The sequence below is a fragment of the Gadus morhua genome, chromosome 15 (assembly GCF_902167405.1).
Source record: "Gadus morhua chromosome 15, gadMor3.0, whole genome shotgun sequence".
NCBI classification, from domain to species: Eukaryota; Metazoa; Chordata; class Actinopteri; order Gadiformes; family Gadidae; genus Gadus; species Gadus morhua.
This window is the reverse complement of record NC_044062.1, coordinates 805,335-827,055: the sequence shown is the minus strand read 5'-3', so window position 1 is coordinate 827,055 and position 21,721 is coordinate 805,335. Positions and strand designations below refer to the sequence as shown.

Below are 21,721 nucleotides of genomic sequence, written 5' to 3'. Positions count from 1 at the left end.
TTTGAATTGAAGCGTTAATACCATCAACCATCATGGCCTCTCCTTTATTCAACACTGTCACACTTCTGGATGACAGAAAAGTAAAGGTAATGATTCAGTTCATTTATTACATTGCTGTATTTATCAAAAGCTTGAAGACAATAACTTAATACAAAGTATAACATATTTCCATGAGATTTCCTCTCGCCACTTCCAAATATATTTGCTTTAACTGGATTTATAAAGACAAACTACAAACTAAGCAGTGCATAACCAGACCAAGGATACCTCTAGTGTTTGCGATTGGTCCAGTTAACTTGAATATATGGTATCAAAATACAAAATGTTTGAGAATATTTTAAGAAGCACAATGTCATGTTTAGATAATATAACACATAAGCGTCGCATTCAAGTGTATGTTTAGGATTTGTTCATCCATATATATTCCTAATCGTATCCTAGGATGTTGGTTACAGACAGAATAGATTTTTTCATGAATTATGTGTTGGGTTGTGATTTGTATCTTTCAGTGAAATAAATCGTCGAAAAGGCAACAGGTAAGAGAGAAATCACCGTCTTTTGCATCAGGCACCAACAAGATAACAACTCTAACACACACAGTGGTCTAACGCTGTTTATAAATATGGTTAATAGTCGTATATTGTTTTTGCATAAAAGCTCTGTAACACCCAGTAAATCAAGACACCCCAAGTCCCACAAGATGTGTGTTTTCCAAAACAATTTCTTCAGTCAGGAAACACCCTCACAGACCATATCGGACCTTGCGGTTGAACGATCAATTGTGATGCTATGGGGCCATAAAGAAGACTTCACCGCAAAAATCCATATCTACTTTCCGTCAGCCATTGCTCCTGCGATTTCCCTCGGTAGAGAACGAGTCCATTCGTCTTCGACAGTGACCGAGATGACCACCGGGACTCTGAGAGGACCAAGGGTGAGGCCGGAAGATCCCCAAGGGGTCCGTAGAAGAGGCAGGCATTCTACTTGGCCACCTTGCGGAGTTCTGCCAGGACCCAGATGGCCAACGAGAGGAGGACCACTGAGCCGGACTGGTGGGTCGCTGCCAGGGGCGTTGGGACGTACAGCAGCAGCGTGCCGATACCGAGGGCCACCTAGAGAGACAACAGTCAGTGGTTACTGGGAGGGTCCATTCTGTTATACAGACCCCTACATCTGACCTAAAGAGACAGTCAGTGGTTACTGGGAGGGTCCATTCTGTTATACAGACCTCTACATCTGACCTAAAGAGACAGTCAGTGGTTACTGGGAGGGTCCATTCTGTTATACAGACCTCTACATCTGACCTAAAGAGACAACAGTCAGTGGTTACTGGGAGGGTCCATTCTGTTATACAGACCTCTACATCTGACCTAAAGAGACAACAGTCAGTGGTTACTGGGAGGTCCATTCTGTTATACAGACCTCTACATCTGACCTAAAGAGACAGTCAGTGGTTACTGGGAGGGTCCATTCTGTTATACAGACCTCTACATCTGACCTAAAGAGACAGTCAGTGGTTACTGGGAGGGTCCATTCTGTTATACAGACCTCTGACCTAAAGAGACAGTCAGTGGTTACTGGGAGGGTCCATTCTGTTATACAGACCTCTACATCTGACTTACCAAATGAAAGGCACGCTTCGCTTACCCTTACACACTATTATTCTGACAAATTTGCTTTGGATAAAAGCTTCTGCTAAATGCTGTAATGTACTACCTGGCTGTAGGCCATGGCGGTGAGGAGGCTGATGGCGACCCTTGCCCTCCTGGGCAGTGCCACCCGTCTGGAATACACGTACAGACCAGTGATGGCGGTCAGAGAGGAGACGGCCTGGGGACAAGAGCAGAAACACGACCGCCTTAAGAAGCCTTCGTAGCAGTAAAGGTTACGACCAGATCCTGGTCAAAGATGGAGGAATAGGCTCGGCCCGTACCAGGATCCTGTGGTCAAACTGTACAGTGGTGGGGTTCTCAAAGAGGTTCCTGAGCGTGGGGGAGAAGGCCAGCAGGTCGTCTGGGATCCATCGCTCGCCCATCTTGGGGAAGGAGTTGTACACCAGGCCAGCGTCTAGCCCCGCCACAAACGCCCCTAAGACACGTGTTCAAGAACATTCATCAGTGTTTAAAAGATGCCTCACAGATGGATACGAGCGTATGAAAGGGGTTGCTTTGTGCATGTGAAGAAGAGGGAGGTTCCTTACCAGACAGAGCGGTGAGGAAGACCAGACCCCCAGTGCCTTTGGCAAAGCGCCTCAGCTGAGTGAGGCGGGCCGTGTCCGCCAGCTGAAGGGAGATCGATGGAAAACAATCAGGAAGAGAGGAGGGATTGGAAAACCAAAACACAGACATTTCAGACAAACCCATTACCGTTTCATTTTAACTTGTTAATATTCAAGTCATTTATTGTTTACACCAATTTCACATTCCGGTCTATATCATTTAGCGGACCTCATTCATGAATCCCTTCTGAAGGTTATGGATCTTTACTGTCTGTCTGTCTGTCTAGACAGGCTAGGAACGGCTATGCCTTGAAATGTAGTTTGCATCTGGGCCGCTCAAGCGCTTTGAGACTGACTTATTAAAATAAGAAGAAGTCCCTTGAACAAAGCAGACACTGACTATTAAACAGCCACGGTACCCTGCCCTCTGGAGGCGTTCCTCCTCAGACCACTAGGCCAGGGGCTCTAGCTTCACGGTCATCCCTCTAACCTGGTTGGTCCTGAGCGTACCTTGTTGACGGGCAGATCATCACTCTAACCTGGTTGGTTCTGAGCGTACCTTGTTGACGGGCAGCACCAGTTGGAGGCCGGTCCACAGACTGGCGCAGTACAGCAGCAGGGCAGAGCCCAGGTGAGCCGACAGCCGGTACTGGCTGACCCGCGGCACGTCGTGGGACTCGGGCTTCTCCTCCAGGCCACTCTTCACCATGTACCAGCCCAGCAGGCCCTTTGGACACACACACACACACACACACACACACACACACACACACACACACACACACACACACACACACACACACACACACACACACACACACACACACACACACACACACACACACGTCAACCTGATGACAACCTTGAGCAGGAAGCCTCACCCTTTACTATCGATTAATGACATCACTGTAAGGCGCTTTGGATAAGAGCGCCTGTTCGATATCCAAGTTAATATTTAAAGTTACACGGTGACAATATATTGCAATTCGCCTCACATCCCATTTCAAGTTCTGTTTTAAAATTAATTCAATTAAAGAAACACTGTAGAGCACACGCTGGTCACACCAACTACCCTAGAGTGGCTGGTCCCCGTTTACCTGGAAGAAGACGAAGCCACACAGGCCGACCACGCGCCCCTTCAGAGAGCGGGTGAAGTAGCCCTTCTTCCAGAAGTACACGGTGGGCAGGATGTAGGCCAGCCCGACCAGACGACCCCACATGCGGTGGCCCCACTCCATGTAGAAGATGAACTTGAACTCCGGTAGGGTCATGTTGTGGTTCATTCTGAAAATTAAATTCACAAACTAATAAATAATAATATAAATCGTGTGAAACGTATTTAGGAAAAAGGTGAAATGTAAATCATCGTAAGCCTAAATGCCTTTGGTTGTATTAGGGGGACAATTACATTTTAAACTCTGGAAACTGCTGGTACTTTGCAAACTCGGCCTCCCATTCCTCTGGGGTCCGAGGGGGCCGCATTTCTCTCACCAGATGCCAGTCCACCATGGACAGTCCCGACTCGGTCAACCTGTTCAATTAAGCAAAAACATGAAAACACTACTAAATGAATGAATGAACACATTTAAAATACATAAATAGAATCAAGGATAAACATCAACACGTAAGGACTCACTCCCGGTCATTAGCTAATGATTCACCTTGTGACTCCCCCCAGGACCACAGCCCCGACCACCAACCCGCTGCAGCCCAGCAACCAGCGACCAACGATGCGATTGGAGGCTGCGTTTGGGACGGCGCATGCAGCCCGGGCCGTGGGAGCCCCTACCTCCGCTGTGATGGTGCTCTGCCCTCTCTTCACCAGCCATTGCCGCAAATGTGGACTCTTCTGTGATACGAATCAGGGAGGTGATTAGTTGGATGAATCAGGAAGTTAATTGGATACTCCAGGAAACCATTCAAGGACGTGACAACCACTGCTGCACAGTGTAACTGCTTGGGTAAGGTAGCTAAACAAGCTAGCATGTATCCTCTTATACAGTAACTCACAGTTAAAATGGCATGTATTTGTATTGAACTAATATGTCAAATGCATTCGCTTCTTGTAGGAGCATGGTAAACAAAGAACAACTTGATTCAATCGCTTGCGCGCTAACGATACAGCAGCAGCTGACCTTTGATACATAGTTTTAGCCTAGCTTCCTAAACGAGCTAAGCGTACTGTAACCTTACTCACATTGTTCGATTGCAGGCCCTTTCCGACATTTCTACCACCACAAAACAACAGGGTCCTTAACGAAAGCATCTTCGAGCAGGTACTGGTTCGGTCCCACTAGGTAGATGTGCCAGGCAGTGCTTAGGTAAATCGTTACGACAGCATGTTTCCTAACACAGGGAAGCACGTCCACTGTGAACCGTGACGTCACGGGTGTCCTGGGATCGAATACGTAATGAATTGAATAAGCTTGGTCGTATTTCTTGAAGATGTTATTCCCTTTTTCATTGTTTGAATTTTATCTATTTTCAGTGTGAACTGCTGTTAGTTTCATAAGTGTGTTTCTAAATATGGATTAAACTAAGTCTTCTTCTTCTTCTATTTGGTTTTATTGGCGGTTGGCAAACAAACATGTTTATTTACTATTGTAACCCTGAGTTACCCGGATTTCATATTTTCTTTATCAAATGTGTTTCTTTTAGATATCCAAATACGTGCCTATAGCATCTATCTCCTGACATTTTCCTTAATATATTCTCTAACTCATATCTTTCTTTAATTTCTGCCAAATTATCCTGCATTTGTCGTCTCTCTACTTCATACTTTCTACAAATGTTCATTACATGATCTACAGTTTCCTGCTCCTCACAATGATCACACCTCCCTGTGTCATGTTTTCCAACCATAAACAACGATGCATTTAGCCCTGTATGTCCAAATCTTAACCGTGATATTACGGTTTCTTCCCTTCTGCTCCACCATCATTTCTCCTTAATTTTCCTTTTAATTATGTTTTTACCCTCCATCTTGCTGATATTTATGCGTAATTCAATTTCTTCACATTTTGTTGTTAAACTAAGTCTAGGCGACCTAGCCTACTACTAGACTACTGCAGGGGCCAGGGGGGGCTGCATTTTACTCGTAATAATTTGCTATAGACCAAAGCATTGTATGAAATATTTTTTAAGATATTCATGTTAAATACATTAACAAGTATTCTTGGCTTTGTGCTTGATCTTTTACGGTTTTAATCAAATTTAATTCAAATGTATGCATTCAGTCTGTATAAAGCATATTCTATGTCACTTCTAAAATGTATCAACATTATTAACCTTGCAGTTATTGCATATTACAATTATATGTATAATTTTTTATTTTGGTTTCCTCCCCTCCCAACACACACCACACCCTCATGCTCACCAATGCTACACACACACACACACACACACACACACACACACACACACACACACACACACACACACACACACACACACACACACACACACACACACACACACACACACACACACACACACACACACACACACACATCAGACAGGAGGATGGCGGAAGGCTTCTTGATGGAGGTGTGTGTGGATTCTGTTGAGTCTGCGGTGAACGCTGAACGCGGAGGTTGGTGGAACACGCTGTGTGGTCTGGTGTATTCTCTGGTGCAAAAGTAATAACACATAATTATGAACGGACAGGGTCAGTTGTGAACATGCTTTGCATAATAAACATTTAATTCAGACATCTTATAACATTGCACTACTAATGAGTACAATGAGTACTGCCCCATTTGTGGTCATGGGATCAGGGGTCACCAACCTTTTTGAACCTGAGAGCTACTTCATGGGCACTGAGTCATATGAAGGGCACCCAGTTCTATGCACTCTTCTGAAATGACTAATTTGCTCAGTTTGCCTTTAGTTATATATTACTATTAATAATTAATGATTCTCATCTATGTAAAGACATGTTAATTAATTAAGTCATGTTAATGATTTCTCACAATAATTATCAACAATGACTTAAAAAAGGTGGGAAAGAGTTGTTCAAGAATGAGTAGTGCTGTTTCTAGAACAGGCCTGCGGGTGCCTCATGTGGTCCTTGCGGGTGCCCTGGGGCCCGCGGGCACTGTGTTGGTGACCCCTGGATTAGACCAATGCTGGTCCAACCGTTTGTCTTTCCTCTTAGGGGCGGGGCGTCTGGAACTGTGCTCCAGCCTTCTGGAGGGCGGGCTGACGCCCAGTGTGGGTGAGACACAGAGATACTCAAACTAAGGAATACTGGGGAGGGAAAACCGGTCCTTTTAGATGTACCATGTTCTCATATGTTCCATGTCACAGATGCAGATGGCATCTGCAAATATTTCATCATAGAACATGATTAACATTTCCCATAATATTCTTTCACAACCGGAAATCCAAACCAATTCACATAAACATGGAACGTTATGCTGTCTAGGGAAGATTTGTAAGGAAACGATAATAAAAAAAATCACACAAAATAACAAAAGTCTGGTTCCACCCCCCCTGCTGGCCAATCGGCCTCACGACCTCCCGTCACCGCGGTCGGGTTCAGGACTCCTGCAGGTGGTGAAGCAGAATGTCAAGGTCCCGATCTACGTCATGATCCGCCCGCGAGGGGGGGACTTCCTGTACTCGGAGCAGGAGGTGGAGGTGATGAGGAGGGACATCCAGCTGATGAAGAGCAACGGGGCGGACGGGCTGGTGCTGGGGGTCCTGACGGAGGACGGACGGGTGGACGCCGAGCTCTGCATGGAGTTACTGGGTACCTTCAAGTTAACCCCTCCTTTAGTTACTGGGTACCTTTGGTTAACCCCTCCTTTAGTTACTGGGTACCTTTGGTTAACCCCTCCTTTAGTTACTGGGTACCTTCAAGTTAACCCCTCCTTTAGTTACTGGGTACCTTCAAGTTAACCCCTCCTTTAGTTACTGGGTACCTTCAAGTTAACCCCTCCTTTAGTTACTGGGTACCTTTGGTTAACCCCTCCTTTAGTTACTGGGTACCTTTAGGTTAACCCCTCCTTTAGTTACTGGGTACCTTTGGTTAACCCCTCCTTTAGTTACTGTGTACCTTCAAGTTAACCCCTCCTTTAGTTACTGGGTACCTTCAAGTTAACCCCTCCTTTAGTTACTGGGTACCTTCAAGTTAACCCCTCCTTTAGTTACTGGGTACCTTTGGTTAACCCCTCCTTTAGTTACTGGGTACCTTTGGTTAACCTCTCCTTTAGTTACTGGGTACCTTTGGTTAACCTCTCCTTTAGTTACTGGGTACCTTTGGGTTAACCCCTCCTTTAGTTACTGGGTACCTTTGGGTTAACCCCTCCTTTAGTTACTGGGTACCTTTGGTTAACCCCTCCTTTAGTTACTGGGTACCTTTGGGTTAACCCCTCCTTTAGTTACTGGGTACCTTCAAGTTAACCCCTCCTTTAGTTACTGGGTACCTTTGGTTAACCCCTCCTTTAGTTACTGGGTACCTTTGGGTTAACCCCTCCTTTAGTTACTGGGTACCTTCAAGTTAACCCCTCCTTTAGTTACTGGGTACCTTTGGGTTAACCCCTCCTTTAGTTACTGGGTACCTTTGGGTTAACCCCTCCTTTAGTTACTGGGTACCTTTGGTTAACCCCTCCTTTAGTTACTGGGTACCTTTGGGTTAACCCCTCCTTTAGTTACTGGGTACCTTTGGGTTAACCCCTCCTTTAGTTACTGGGTACCTTTGGTTAACCCCTCCTTTAGTTACTGGGTACCTTCAAGTTAACCCCTCCTTTAGTTACTGGGTACCTTTGGTTAACCCCTCCTTTAGTTACTGGGTACCTTTGGTTAACCCCTCCTTTAGTTACTGGGTACCTTCGAGTTAACCGCTCCTTTAGTTACTGGGTACCTTCAAGTTAACCTCTCCTTTAGTTACTCGGTACCTTCGAGTTAATCGCTCTTGTCCTTTATAATAGTCCTTGTCCTTTATAATAGTCCTTGTCCTTTATAATAGTCCTTGTCCTTTATAATAGTCCTTGTCCTTTATAATAGTCCTTGTCCTTTATAATAGTCCTTGTCCTTTATAATAGTCCTTGTCCTTTATAATAGTCCTTGTCCTTTATAGCTTCCCTTTAGCAGCTGCCGCTCATGACATCATTGGCCTGGGCTGAAATAATACTCAGAAAGCATTAGTTTAGCAACTTAGATTAAACAAAATAGACTGCTGTAAATCACAAGTATCCAAAGCCGTCCCTTCATAATATTCATCTAGAGGTAATAGGGTGAGACATCTTGCTCAACGACGCATACGGAGATTGGCTGTGGACATTGGCTCTCGAACCCAGGACCTTTAGTGTGGGAGTGGATCACCTAGACACTACAACACGCTACACCACTATGTACTTATGTTGAGCTACAGCCTTGACATCTGAGCAAGAGAAACAGTGTTTACCATTCTGGAGGTGGGTTATAGCCGATAAGGCAATCGAGTAGGGAGAATGTTATTGATATAACTGGCAATAGTCATTCTATTAACTGTTTCGAGACACGGTGAACAGACAGAGCTGAACTCTTACCCAGCTGGCACATTTATAGATACCATCTTTAGAATGCCCAGGCTCAGGTAGCATTATGTATGATGTCATGGTGAGAGAAGCAAGTGTCATTCATTCTGAACTGAAGTATTCTTTACTGGTTTTACTGTATTTACTGTATTTACTGAGCATTCGATGTGTAACTGAAGATTTAGTGTTTGCTACGTCCCTTGCTAGGGAAAAGGGAGGCAACCTAAAACTGCAGCGTAACAGTGTTGAAGTGTTGCATGCTTTACTAAAATAACACATTGTTTTATTTTTAAATCCACAGCGCTTTCTCGTCCTCTTCCCGTCACCTTCCACAGAGGTAAATTCAATCTTCTAATAGTGGCCGTTTGTCTGCTATTATAGTGGAAAAGTGTTCCAGAGCTTTTGTAAGCAATGACATATATTACATGTTGTTTTAAAGATAAAGTTAAGTAATTTCCTCCAAAAATTACATTTATAATATTGAATATTAAATATAAAACATATTATATATGTTTTAAATGTAAAGATATAACTAGTTTTAGCATAATAGCAATCATCCTGAACATATATGTACATGCATGAAAACATATGTACACATCCCTAAACATTCATCATTAATTGGAATTGCGTGCGATCATTCAAATTGACGGCAAAGCTACAACAGGTAGCTGAGATGTGTTGTGTTGGTGCTCTTGTTGTATAGTAAGTCAAGCCTATGTTATTAGCCCTTGATCACAGTTACTGTCTGAAAGGGCTTCACGGACACCTTTTATGACACTAAGCCTGTAAGCCCCTCCAAAGAGCAAGGAAAGACCCTAATTATCGGGAATTTGAGAAGGAGAGAAGAAACGGGGATCCCTCCTTGTAGGGAGTGTTAGGGTGCAACGGGTGCCACGATGGCAGCATCTTTAGTCTGTTAGGAAACGGACGAGAAGATGAGTAGTGCCCCTGGTGGGGTGGAGGTGCAGGGGAACGGGCTGCTAGCTGGCAGGTGGAGGGGAACGGGCTGCTAGCTGGCAGGTGGAGGTGGGGGGGAACGGGCTGCTAGCTGGCAGGTGGAGGGGAACGGGCTGCTAGCTGGCAGGTGGAGGGGAACGGGCTGCTAGCTGGCAGGTGGAGGTGGGGGGGAACGGGCTGCTAGCTGGCAGGTGGAGGGGAAGGGGCTGCTAGCTGGCAGGTGGAGGTGGGGGGGAACGGGCTGCTAGCTGGCAGGTGGAGGGGAACGGGCTGCTAGCTGGCAGGTGGAGGTGGGGGGGAACGGGCTGCTAGCTGGCAGGTGGAGGTGGGGGGGAACGGGCTGCTAGCTGGCAGGTGGAGGTGGGGGGGAACGGGCTGCTAGCTGGCAGGTGGAGGGGAACGGGCTGCTAGCTGGCAGGTGGAGGTGGGGGGGAACGGGCTGCTAGCTGGCAGGTGGAGGTGCTGGGGAACGGGCTGCTAGCTGGCAGGTGGAGGTGGGGGGGAACGGGCTGCTAGCTGGCAGGTGGAGGTGGGGGGGAACGGGCTGCTAGCTGGCAGGTGGAGGTGCTGGGGAACGGGCTGCTAGCTGGCAGGTGGAGGTGGGGGGGAACAGGCTGCTAGCTGGCAGGTGGAGGTGGAGGGGAACGGGCTGCTAGCTGGCAGGTGGAGGTGGAGGGGAACGGGCTGCTAGCTGGCAGGTGGAGGGGAACGGGCTGCTAGCTGGCAGGTGGAGGTGGGGGGGAACGGGCTGCTAGCTGGCAGGTGGAGGTGGAGGGGAACGGGCTGCTAGCTGGCAGGTGGAGGCTAGCTGGCAGGTGGAGGCTAGCTGGCAGGTGGAGGCTAGCTGGCAGGTGGAGGCTAGCTGGCAGGTGGAGGGGCAGGCGGTCCAGTCAGGATCACTGCCCCAAACCAAAGAGAGCGTTATGATGAGAGGGAGGCTGGACTGTTACCAGGACACATTACACTTATCTTCACACATGTTGTTACACTTTATTCAAACGTTCAACTTTACTCAATCTTTATCACTTTAGGTATTTGTTTAACTTTTCAACTTTTCATTTGTTTCCAATTATTTGACATGTTGACATTGTTGACTCCGTGAAGACTTTAAACTTTTGAACCCTGTTCAAATCTTTTCACCTGATTTAAAGCTATTCAACAAATACTTTTGTCTTAAACTGTGCAGCTTTATTAAACATTTTTTTAACACAATAGCACTCACGGCATCTTCAGCAGGAAATGCATTTTCTAGTTGAACAGACTTCATATGATGCATCAGATGTATATCCTATGAAGTTCATCACAATCTAAAGACACACCAAGTAGACATTAGAGAACCACTTCAATCCTCGGATAGTTCTCTAAAAACTCACAGCCTCGGCTTGTACTCATAGTGGCTGGGTGGGTGAACCCCGTGTGTTGAAGAGGTCTCCCCCTGGGTGGGTGAACCCCGTGTGTTGAAGAGGTCTCCCCCCCCTGGGTGGGTGAACCCTGTGTGTTGAAGAGGTGCCCCCCCCCACAGCGTTTGACATGGTGCAGGACCCCGAGGCGGCGCTGGAGACGTTGATGTCTCTGGGGTTCCAGCGGCTGCTGACGAGCGGCTGTGACTGCTCGGCGCTGGAGGGTCTGCCTGTCCTCAAGCGTCTGGTTAAACAGGTATGAAGGTCAGGACACTGGGAGCTCACGCTCCAACTGGTGGAGCGTGACGTTCATATCGCCATGGCTCAGGGGCTCAGGTTATCACTCTGTACACTCTGTTCTCTACATGTTTTCATAATCATAATCTTCTCACTTTGACAGGCTAAAGGCAGAATTTCCATTATGCCAGGTGAGTACGAGTCAGTTGGTCTTCTTTCACCGTATCCAACAAGAGTTATATATCTGTGTGTAAATGAGGTACTTGTGACTGTATGGGGGACTATAGGGGGCTTTGGTCCTATGACAGTTGATTGATGGATCAACCAATATGAATATATTTAAGCCCTGAGGCTTAATATGTTTTTGCGAGGTTGATAATACACCATTTTGGGCCATAGGTAAAAGATAATCACTTTGGCACAATCGACACGTGACATTTTGGTTTGGTTTGTTTTTAACTCAGGTGGTGGCATCACAGAGAGGAACCTCCAAAGAATTCTGGAAGGATCCAGGGCTCAGGAATTTCACTGCTCTGCCCGATCGGGTCGGGATTCCGCCATGAAGTTTAGGTGGGTTTCAACGTAAATTATTAAGATGGGCCGCACAAAAAGAATTTGAGTCACAAGCTAGTACAAGGAACAAACTCATTTATCGAACCCCAGGGCACACAGGCTACCACAGATCCTCAACCCACGACCGGCTACTTTATGGCTTGCAACTTAACATGAACGATTCTGTGCTCTCCCACACAGGAATAGCTCCGTGACGATGGGCGCCTCTTTCTCAGCTCCCGAGTATGGCCTGAAGGTGGCAGATGCGAGCAAGGTTCGCAACCTCAACGCAATCGCCAGAAATGCCATGTGACAGTGCTGTGTGGAGGGCATCCGATGATGTCACCATGGGATGGATTCGCCTCAAGTTGATATAACAACCGTACTTTTTGTGCTTTGGAATGCAACGTTCCATGAGATCTGTCAAGGTTGTGGAGAATTTAATAAATTGAATACCTTTTTCATTGATGCATTTTATTGAACTTCCCTTCATTTCTATTGGAATGTGGACTCTTTCTCTTGCTTTACACACTCCTGACACTCTCTTTATATTGCCATATACACATACATTTGATACCTTATAAAACTTAAAAAATATGTACAATTACTTGTGCCTTAGAATATTTGAGGATGTCATGCTGCCATTCTTGGTCTCACACACACACTCAAAATTGCAAACTCATCCATGTTTGAGTGATTCTGATGTTGCTATCAACAGGGATGTAATGATTAACCGAGAGATAGTGTTTGGATGGTCAGGGTCATCCTGCAAATGAGTACAGCACCCTACATAATATTTCTTTACACATGTTTACTATCAGCAATACAGAAAAAGACCAATGAGTGAAGCGCCTTGCATAACCTTTCCCTAGTTATATTATCCCCAGCTATATGGTAAGTAACCAAAAGAGTCACGCCACGGTGATTGAAGCTCAACTTTATTAGGCAATGACTAATTCTTATCATGCTATCTTGCTAAATGCTATAGTCATTGCTTTCCTTTGCTCTGGCTTTGGACATGAGAGGCATTGGACTGTAGACTCTGTTTACGCAGAGTCTCTGAATGGAAGCCATGTTTATTGTTTGGTAGTACATACTTCATTATCTTTAACACACGCACACAAGTGCATGGATATTGCTAATTGGGTATCTGATGGCATTTTACCTCTTACCTGTCCTATTTATGGATTTATAGCAGGCACTCCCCGCAAGCACAGATATTTAATCAAATTAAGGCAAAGTTAATATTTCCTGTTTGTTTGCTGTAATGAGCAGACAGGTCACGATAAGAGATAATCACCACCAACACTGGGAGAAAACAGAGGACGACCAAACAATATGTGGAGCTCTGTTTTAAGATGTGTTTTGGGGAACCAGCTCTTGAGGTTTTCGTGTTCCGAATGGGAAACAGATGTAGAGAGAGGTATATAGAGAGAGGTGGACAGAGAGAGAGAGAGAGAGAGAGAGAGAGAGAGAGAGAGAGAGAGAGAGAGAGAGAGAGAGAGAGAGAGAGAGAGAGAGAGAGAGAGAGAGAGAGAGAGAGAGATTGAACGGTAGGCCTGCTTCGCTCTCATATTGTAAACCAAATGTCCTTGGCTAGCAGCAGGGCCCCTCTTAACTGCGTCCAACCTACCTCAGAGCCATTGTTCTCGAGCAAGCATCAAAGCAACATATTTGTTGGTTGAGCCTTAACCTTAACTGTATTCACGGATGTTCTGGATGCACTGGGTTCATGTAAGAAAAGAAAAGCTCACAATAATTGACTACATGTTTTATAGACACATCGACAAATATACAGATCCACGTGCACTGATACCGGTGGAATGCCAAGCACACGCACATGTATAGCCTGGAGAATTAAAGGGATGCTACGTGAAAGACGTAGCGTGCGTGAACCCCACGCCCACCCATCCCCCGACAACCCTTCTACGGAGCGCGTTCATAAACACACATGGGCAGGAAGGGGGAGGAGGGGTCTGGTTGTGCAAGTCCCGCTACAGTCTTTCATCTACCCCTCGGCACGTTCAAACTCGCACTTCTGCCCCATGCTTTTTTCCCCTCTGCTTTGCCTGAGACACGAGAGCTCTCCGACCCAGCTCTCCAGTTAGGACAAACTATGGTGCATGGGAGGAGCCTTGTTCATCGTGTCACTCATTTAGGCAGTCCACAGTTATGTAGTGTGCCAGCGTTCTAGAATAGACGACTTGGCAGTGATTGCTTTTGTTTACAGCGCAGTGACTAATTGTTTGTAATGGTCAAAATCCATCCTTGGGGACGGTCTTTTAAGGACGCATTGCAAGTCTCGGGCTAAACATTAACCAGCCGGCTCCTAACGCGAGATACAGCACCACTGGGTGTGCTAGTCTTATCCTGTGTGTGTGAATGAAGAGGTTTAACTGTCAGCTCTGTTTTTAGACGTTTCATAACTGAAAGTCCTTCGCGGTCACACACTCACAAACACTGCCGTCCCTGGAGCCGTGGAAATTGCCGCTGGCGTGCGGGCGCCCCTAAAGCTAGTGTCCCGACACCGACACATGTGTTGGTGGGGTTATTGTCTGGTCATCTGAGCGGCGTCGGCGCTCATCTCCAGGCAGCTATGCCTGCCGCGGCTCTGGACGAATACTGCGGCTCGACCTTCTGGGTGAGTGTAACCAGGAGGGTGGAGAATGACAGTTATTTTAAATTGTTTGCTGTAAAGTGAAACATTCAAATGTGAATCTATCAGATCGGATATTTTTTTAGAAACTTTTAACACTTTGTTCACTCACCACAATGTTCGTTGTGCTTCGATTGAATGTCCACCAACAACCGCAAACATTCCGATATGAACGAAAACATAGGCCTTTAATTTACTGCTTGTAGTTTTCAAGATAACATTTCTCCATTCTAAGGTAAATCAGAGGTGCCTTCTGTTTATAACGGAAACATCAGATCTGAGGTTTCTTAGCTGAACGGAAGCGGTGTGTGTGCGTGTGTGTGCGTGTGTGTGCGTGTGTGTGCGTGTGCGTGTTTGTGTGTGTGTAAAGGTCAGATTTTGACAATTTAAATACAGCAGAGTCAATGAGTTGCCACATTAAACATAAAAAAAATAGTAAATATAGGCTACAGCAAACTACTCATATTGCTATTTCAGTGTTTTTACCTTCTCTTGTTAACAAACATTAATCGTTGGCATACGAAAGAGTGTGACTCAGCAATTTTGAACGACGTTAATGTTTATAATTGTATGTCAATCGTTTTATTGTAGTATCTTTTGGCCTACTCACTTTAAAGGTAGTGCCATTTATGTTGATGAATGAATTGGGCACGACATGAAAACGAAGAGGAAAGAGAAGTGATCTCTTTGAGTGCCTATGGAGGAGCTGAGAGGGTACAAAAGACATCGAGGGGACAGAGGAGAGACGTGAACAGCAGGAAGATGGAGGACAACCTTCAGGATGACCACGTGAGGACCACAACGCAGACTACATACCAGAGTCTCATTGTAAGCCCCACAGCTCTCCCCAGCAGCGCCCTCAGGAACATCCGTGGACTAAGACCCCCGGGGTTCATAATGACTGGGTGCCACCCTTACCGCGTACAAAGTTTACTCCTGCCACCAACCAATGGATGATATATTGGAGCGTTGCCAGGGAAACAAGATGAATCAGCCTGCTCCTAACCGAGATGCAGCCCCACTGGGTGCAGGGTTATGCATACAAACAAAAGCTTGGCCAGTAAAAAGATACGCTCCGGCAAGGTGAAGGCTTCCCCCTCACATCCTCCATCTTGAAGAGCATGGGCCGACACAAAGGCTGGCCCACATGAGGCCGCGGGGGGGGGGGGGGGGACATCCTGGGACCCCTGCTGTCTGCTGGATAGTCTATCTGCCCAACGGGCCACAGCCTCAATGATCTGAGCACCGTTCTGGGGTCCTTCCTGTTGACCCGACATGCCTTGGACTACATGTACAAAGAAGACGTGTGTGTCCTGCAGATGTTTTTCGGACAACTTCTGTTGTGGGATGGATCAGTGGACGATGATAACAGATTATCAATCGATGGATAGAAAGATGGTTGCTTTATTCATCTCTGAGGGGAATCTAACGATCTTCAATGATTTGACGTTGAGTTTCTTTTTCATTGTTGATCCCAACTGTCCCTCCCCGATATTTTAATTTAGAGTGTAGCGCTTTATTCTATATAGCTGCTTTATTCTCCCATTGACCTTTAGACAGTTGTATTTGTATATACTGTTTATATAATATATACTGTCTGCTACATATAGCTACACTAGCATGAGCGTTCTCTATAAGGCTGTCTGAATCCTCCTATGATGTGTTTCTCAGAACGCGTCCTTTCTGGACACGGCGGAGCCCGACCTGCCCGTGTGCCTGGAGCAGACTGTGCTGGTGTGGCTGCCCCTGGGCTTCCTCTGGCTCTGCGGGCCCTGGCACCTGACCGCTCTGTTCAGGGGCCGCGGGAAGCCCTCCCAAGTCTCCAGACTGTACCTCAGCAAGCAGGTCGGTCGCATCTGTAGGAGCAGTGCAGACGACGCTCAAAGATATTATTCAAACTGATTAATTGGGTTATAGTTTAATAAAATTGTATTGGCTCAATCTAAACCCATATACAAGTTAAGGTCAAATTGTATTATTCATTCAAAATGAATTGTGTTTGATGAATTAATGTTTCCATTCTTCATGGTTTGAGCTCCATACTAAGAGGGCCTCACTGGTTGTGTCTGCTCTCCTCAGCTGGTGGCGGGCCTGTTGTTCATTATCGCCATCGCTGGCCTGGCCCTGACACTAGGAGAGGACTACGGTGCATCGAGTGGAGCTGGGAGCCATGCATTGGTGTTCTATGTCAACCCCATTATCTACGCCATCTCATGGGTACAACAACAACCAAACACTTAGACCGCGTGGCGGTTTCTATCCCCCATCGCTTCTTGATCACTTCGCTAAGCTAACACCTTAAGAAGCTAACATCATGACGTTCCCTTCAATGGACGAGAACCATAGGGGAATTTAGTTTCCTCTATTGTTACAGGAACGTTGTCCTGTTAGCTCACGTGTTAACAGCCATCCTCCCGTTAATGGACCATAGGCAGAGTTTCAGTTCTCCTTCTACATTGCTTCTGTAACATTGAGCTCCCAGAGCTTAGGCGTCATGGAGCTGAGAGTTCCTGCTTTCTGTGCAGATGTTGGTGGTGCTGTACCAGGAGGGAGTGCGGCGAAGGGAAGGGGCCGTGGACTCCTCCACCCTCTTCCTGTTCTGGTTGCTCCTGGTGTGCTGTGACGTCTTCCCCTTCCAGACGATCCTGCGAGCGGCGCTCCGACTGGTGTGTACAGGAATGTGTGTGTGTGTGTGTGTGTGTGTGTGTGTGTGTGTGTGTGTCGTGGCAGGGGGTCAAACGCAGCAGCCGTAACTTAAGTAACGCTGATATTTTTAGACCTCTCACTTCGGCGGGAATTTCTTCAAAATAGGGAGTGGCTGCTCGGAGGTGAAATGAATATAAAGATACCCTACGCTGCTCTCTAACCCGGTAACACCCCTGTTGGACTGTGTGGTCCTGTCTAGGGAGAGGTGCCAGATATCCCCAGATACAGCCTCTTCTACGCCTCCTTCGCCCTGGAGCTAGTGGGGCTGGTCCTGTCCGCCCTGGCAGACGTCCCCCGCGAAGCAGCGGAGGTGGTCAAGAAGGTACCGGCAGCGCCCGGATCAAAGCACTGGGGGCCCCCGGGGCTCTGGTCCATCCAACACTCGCTCTCTGGTCCATCCAACACTCGCTCTCTGGTCCATCCAACACTCGCTCTCTGGTCCATCCAACACTCGCTCTCTGGTCCATCCAACACTCGCTCTCTGGTCCATTCAACACTCGCTCTCTGGTCCATTCAACACTCGCTCTCTGGTCCATCCAACACTCGCTCTCTGGTCCATCCAACACTCGCTCTCTGGTCCATCCAACACTCGCTCTCTGGTCCATTCAACACTCGCTCTCTGGTCCATTCAACACTCGCTCTCTGGTCCATCCAACACTCGCTCTCTGGTCCATCCAACACTCGCTCTCTGGTCCATTCAACACTCGCTCTCTGGTCCATTCAACACTCGCTCTTTTCTTTCTTTTTGCTTCCCACAGAATCCAGAGGCAGGGGCGGCCTTCCTGAGTAGAATCACCTTCAACTGGTTTAACAGGTACACACGCACACAGACACACCCAGACCTCACTCCCGGGGTACCCCCCTGCTGCTCTCTGACCCCCCCCGCCTGTCTGGTGGTGTTAGCATGGTGGTGAACGGCTACAAGCGGCCGCTGGTGCAGGAGGACCTGTGGGAGCTGAAGGAGGCGGACAGCACCAGCCAGATCCACCGCCACTTCCACTCCCACATGGAGTCGCAGCTGGGCGCCGCCCGCCTCCGCTACGCCAAGAAGAAGTCCGAAGCAAAGCCTGCGAAGGATCCCCGGCCCGCCAAGCAGAACGGCGTCAGCCAAGACGTACTGATGATGGTGCATATGAAACTCGCACACACACACACATGGGTGTGCATGTCATGGTAGATGTTAACGGCACAAAGGGGAAGGGGTGTGGAGGTTGTGATGATTGTATAGATTGGGAGGACCGTAAGGCACTGCTTCGGTTCCAGAGGCAGAGGAGCTGTGTCTAGGAGCAGATGTGCATGCCTATTGTTATTATTATTATTATGATGAATTATTACTCAACTTTCCCATCTCATTTAAGGAGGAAATGGAGGGGAAGAAAAAGGACAAGAAGGGCAAGAAAGGGAAGGAAGAAAAGGTGAAGGAAGAGGAGAACTACCCTCAAGGGTGGCTCATTTTCACCATCTTCAAGTGCTTCAAGAGAACTCTGATCGAGTCTGCGTTCTTCAAGCTCCTTCAGGACCTGCTAGCCTTCGTCAGTCCTCAACTCCTGAAGTGAGTCTTTTTTAAATATTCCTTCAGTCAATCATTCAAACGAGTCATTTTAAAATCTGTTTTTCTTATTTGTTTTCAAAATAAGGATTTAAGATAGGCCTATCTACTGTTAAATATTACAATGAATCCTAAAAGAAACGTGCTGTTTTAGTCACCAGGCTAGTCACACATTATAGACATCATGTCAAGTAACCTTTGACTGATCTCGAAATACACTTTTCTTAAAGTACTCAATCGCTCTGAGTCAAAAGGCCCGTTCTAGCACTTCAACCTGAGTGTGGAGATCTGGGAAAATTAACATAGCGTTCTAGGTCCCACACTGTATGTCCCAAGTCTTTGTTAAACACAAATGTTCTTTGTGTTTGCTGATGCTAGCAGAACATTTGACACTCTGCAGGGTACAAGGAACTCTCTGCCATCCGTAGTTCCGTAAAGGGACAAGCAGTTATGTCATCGTTCAGAAGTGTCACATACGTCACTGATAAAAAGCCTACTGTAGTCATGGATTAGCACACTTTTATGAGGTGTTGATGTAGAGAAAGTCTATTACTTTAATACACGTTAAGGGTAAATGCTAACGCAAATGAAAAAATACATTGTGTACTACAGAATACAATAGTTTTGATGTAATCCTATAAAGTCCTTGCTATATGAAGTTGTTTGCATTATCTCATACAAATTGACGATGGAAGGAAATTGGAATTGCATCCATGGTTGGATTATCTCGGAGTTAACTGCTAAGGCTCGCAGCACGAGTCGTCATTCTCTTTAACTCAGGATAGGCGGTGAATGAAAAGTTAGTATATGAGACTGAATGTTATGTCTTCTCCTGAATTCTGACTCAACATATCCTCTGTTTGAATTATTAATCTGCAAAAGTAAACTTCTGGGAACTTGGCACAGTTCCTCAATAGTTAACCTCTTAAGGAAGATATAGCATTGTTATCCTAGCTTTTGAGAGATAAAGGATTTGTTTTGTCTATGAGCGAAATCTGTTTAGCACAGCAGTGCGCCGCAGAGAATCCAAGTATTACCTTTTTACATTTTTGGTTTTATCGATACTTTTAACTTATTTATTCATTATTGTAAGTTTGTCTTGCTATTGTCGTGTTGATTCTTTAATTGCGTCCTCATTAATTTACGTGGATACGATTGAACATCCACCCACACGCTAGCCCCGTTCCCATGGTAACGATTATTTGCTCTAAAAACTCCATTCACGCACTATTTCAGGCTGATGATCTCCTTCACCAAGAACGAAGAGGCCCCTGACTGGCACGGCTACATGTACTCTGTGCTGCTGGTTCTGGTGGCCGTCCTCCAGTCCGTGTTCCTCCAGCAGTACTTCCAGCGCTGCTTCGTCCTGGGCATGAAGGTCCGCACCTCCATCATGGCCGCCGTGTACAAGAAGGTTGGTACGGCCGGCCGCCATCCCCTCTGAACAAGGTTGACTTTTCTCTTGGAGCTGAAAGACGCTGTCAGCTCTTGGCCGTTGTGGTTCCAGTACAACACGTCACCATTGTGCAGCGATTTCTTTTCTTCCTCCAACAACTCAGTCAAATCAGCTGTACTAGACAAAAAAAACCACCGTGCTCAGCACTTTCACAGGTTGTGGTCGTCGTCGGAGACGGAAGTGTGAGGGGATTTGTTTAGTGAGAATTAAAGTTAATTTCATTTTTATTACGAACAAAAAAAGTAAATAAATAAGAAAAGCAAGTACGACAAATCATACAAATACACATAACACAAAACAATAATTAAAACGTGTCATAAACAATATTTATAAAATACACAAGAAGGGGATAGATATTAAATACATGTATATAAATATAAAGTGGCATGTTATGTGTAAGTGTGCTACATAGAGATTTCTATCTCTCAATCTAATTAGAGATCTATATCTGTCAATCTAATTAGAGATCTTAATCTCTCTAATCTCTCTAATCTAATTAGAGCAGTGCGGCTCTCAGTCCTGTTCTCTACAACCATTCATCCTAATCGACCCCACGCTCGGCGGGCTATTACTGATGAAGGGAAGTTTCACTGTCGAGTGAAATGTTGGTATAATGAGCGCTTCTGGTGAAGCAGCAGTACCGGATCAGACCGGGCCTGGAGCAGGACCCCCCCTGGGAGGTGTAGCGCTGCAGACCCAAGGCAGTGTGGTGCCCTGGGTTGTTCTGAACGGGCAGGCAGTGGGCACTGCACCGCCTGGTGTATTGCAGAGGAAGGGGATTGTCGAGTGTGAAGTTGTTGCGCTTCTGCAGGCAGCAACACCGGACGCCAAACCAGCAATACAAAGAAGCGCGCTTTGAAAGTTTTGAACTGCACCAGTGTGTACATAAAGTGAAACCCAGTGATGCATCGGCTGACCATCGAATGTACAGATGCGGCGTTCTCGGTCTCCTGGGTCCACTTCTTCAGTCTTCCTCACGGCTCCCCCCCCCCCCCCACAGGCGCTGGTGGTGTCCAACAGCTCCCGCAAGGAGACCACAGTGGGGGAGACGGTGAACCTCATGTCTGCCGACGCCCAGCGCTTCAACGACATCTTCAGCTTCATCCACCTGCTGTGGTCCTGCCCCCTGCAGATCCTCCTGGCCATCGTGTTCCTGTGGCTGGAGCTGGGCCCGTCGGTGCTGGCCGGCCTGGCCGTCATGGTGCTCATGGTGCCCATCAACGGGTTCCTCGCCACCAAGGCCAGGAAGCTGCAGGTCAGGAGTGTGTGTGTGTGTGTGTGTGTGTGTGTGTGTGTGTGTGTGTGTGTGTGTGTGTGTGTGTGTGTGTGTGTGTGTGTGTGTGTGTGTGTGTGTGTGTGTGTGTGTGTGTGTGTGTGTGTGTGTGTGTGTTGCAAGCACTCACTACTTCTCGCACTCGCACACAGGCACTTGCACACATTGATACACACATAGGCATTGATATACTCAC

The 21,721-nt window shown here is 46.8% G+C and overlaps 3 protein-coding genes across 5 annotated transcripts in view; 2 read left to right on the top strand and 1 right to left on the bottom strand.

Annotated features, from left to right (window-relative positions):
- Window positions 1-6: 6 nt before the first annotated feature.
- On the bottom strand, window positions 7-4,775 carry cox15 (cytochrome c oxidase assembly homolog 15 (yeast)). Its single transcript, XM_030378461.1, has 9 exons — window positions 4,416-4,775; window positions 3,880-4,067; window positions 3,627-3,749; window positions 3,316-3,502; window positions 2,778-2,945; window positions 2,201-2,282; window positions 1,934-2,088; window positions 1,717-1,830; window positions 7-1,112 (listed from the first exon to the last, which is right to left on the bottom strand). Exons 1-9 carry the CDS (start codon window positions 4,482-4,484, stop codon window positions 981-983), a joined length of 1,218 nt encoding a protein of 405 aa, XP_030234321.1. The 5' UTR covers window positions 4,485-4,775; the 3' UTR covers window positions 7-980.
- Window positions 3,954-12,353, top strand: cutc (cutC copper transporter homolog (E. coli)). Of its 3 annotated transcripts, XM_030378465.1 has the most exons (10): window positions 3,954-4,179; window positions 4,431-4,494; window positions 5,726-5,810; window positions 6,375-6,434; window positions 6,762-6,971; window positions 9,041-9,076; window positions 11,219-11,352; window positions 11,497-11,524; window positions 11,798-11,903; window positions 12,087-12,353. In XM_030378465.1, exons 3-10 carry the CDS (start codon window positions 5,741-5,743, stop codon window positions 12,196-12,198), a joined length of 756 nt encoding a protein of 251 aa, XP_030234325.1. In that variant the 5' UTR covers window positions 3,954-4,179; window positions 4,431-4,494; window positions 5,726-5,740; the 3' UTR covers window positions 12,199-12,353. The 3 variants fall into 3 exon arrangements, with proteins under 3 accessions (XP_030234325.1, XP_030234326.1, XP_030234324.1); XM_030378466.1 differs by lacking the exon at window positions 4,431-4,494 and having other exon boundaries at window positions 5,728-5,810; XM_030378464.1 differs by lacking the exon at window positions 3,954-4,179 and having other exon boundaries at window positions 4,429-4,494; window positions 5,728-5,810.
- A 1,534-nt stretch (window positions 12,354-13,887) lies between these two features.
- Window positions 13,888-21,721, top strand: part of abcc2 (ATP binding cassette subfamily C member 2) — a 33,459-nt gene continuing 25,625 nt past the window's right edge. The window contains exons 1-10 of the mRNA XM_030378444.1: window positions 13,888-14,526; window positions 16,213-16,386; window positions 16,621-16,758; window positions 17,067-17,207; window positions 17,447-17,569; window positions 18,006-18,061; window positions 18,151-18,373; window positions 18,606-18,799; window positions 20,033-20,210; window positions 21,253-21,507. Of these exons, the coding sequence (XP_030234304.1) occupies window positions 14,482-14,526; window positions 16,213-16,386; window positions 16,621-16,758; window positions 17,067-17,207; window positions 17,447-17,569; window positions 18,006-18,061; window positions 18,151-18,373; window positions 18,606-18,799; window positions 20,033-20,210; window positions 21,253-21,507 (1,527 nt within the window). The 5' untranslated portion in view covers window positions 13,888-14,481. The remainder of the gene's footprint in view (window positions 14,527-16,212; window positions 16,387-16,620; window positions 16,759-17,066; window positions 17,208-17,446; window positions 17,570-18,005; window positions 18,062-18,150; window positions 18,374-18,605; window positions 18,800-20,032; window positions 20,211-21,252; window positions 21,508-21,721) is intronic.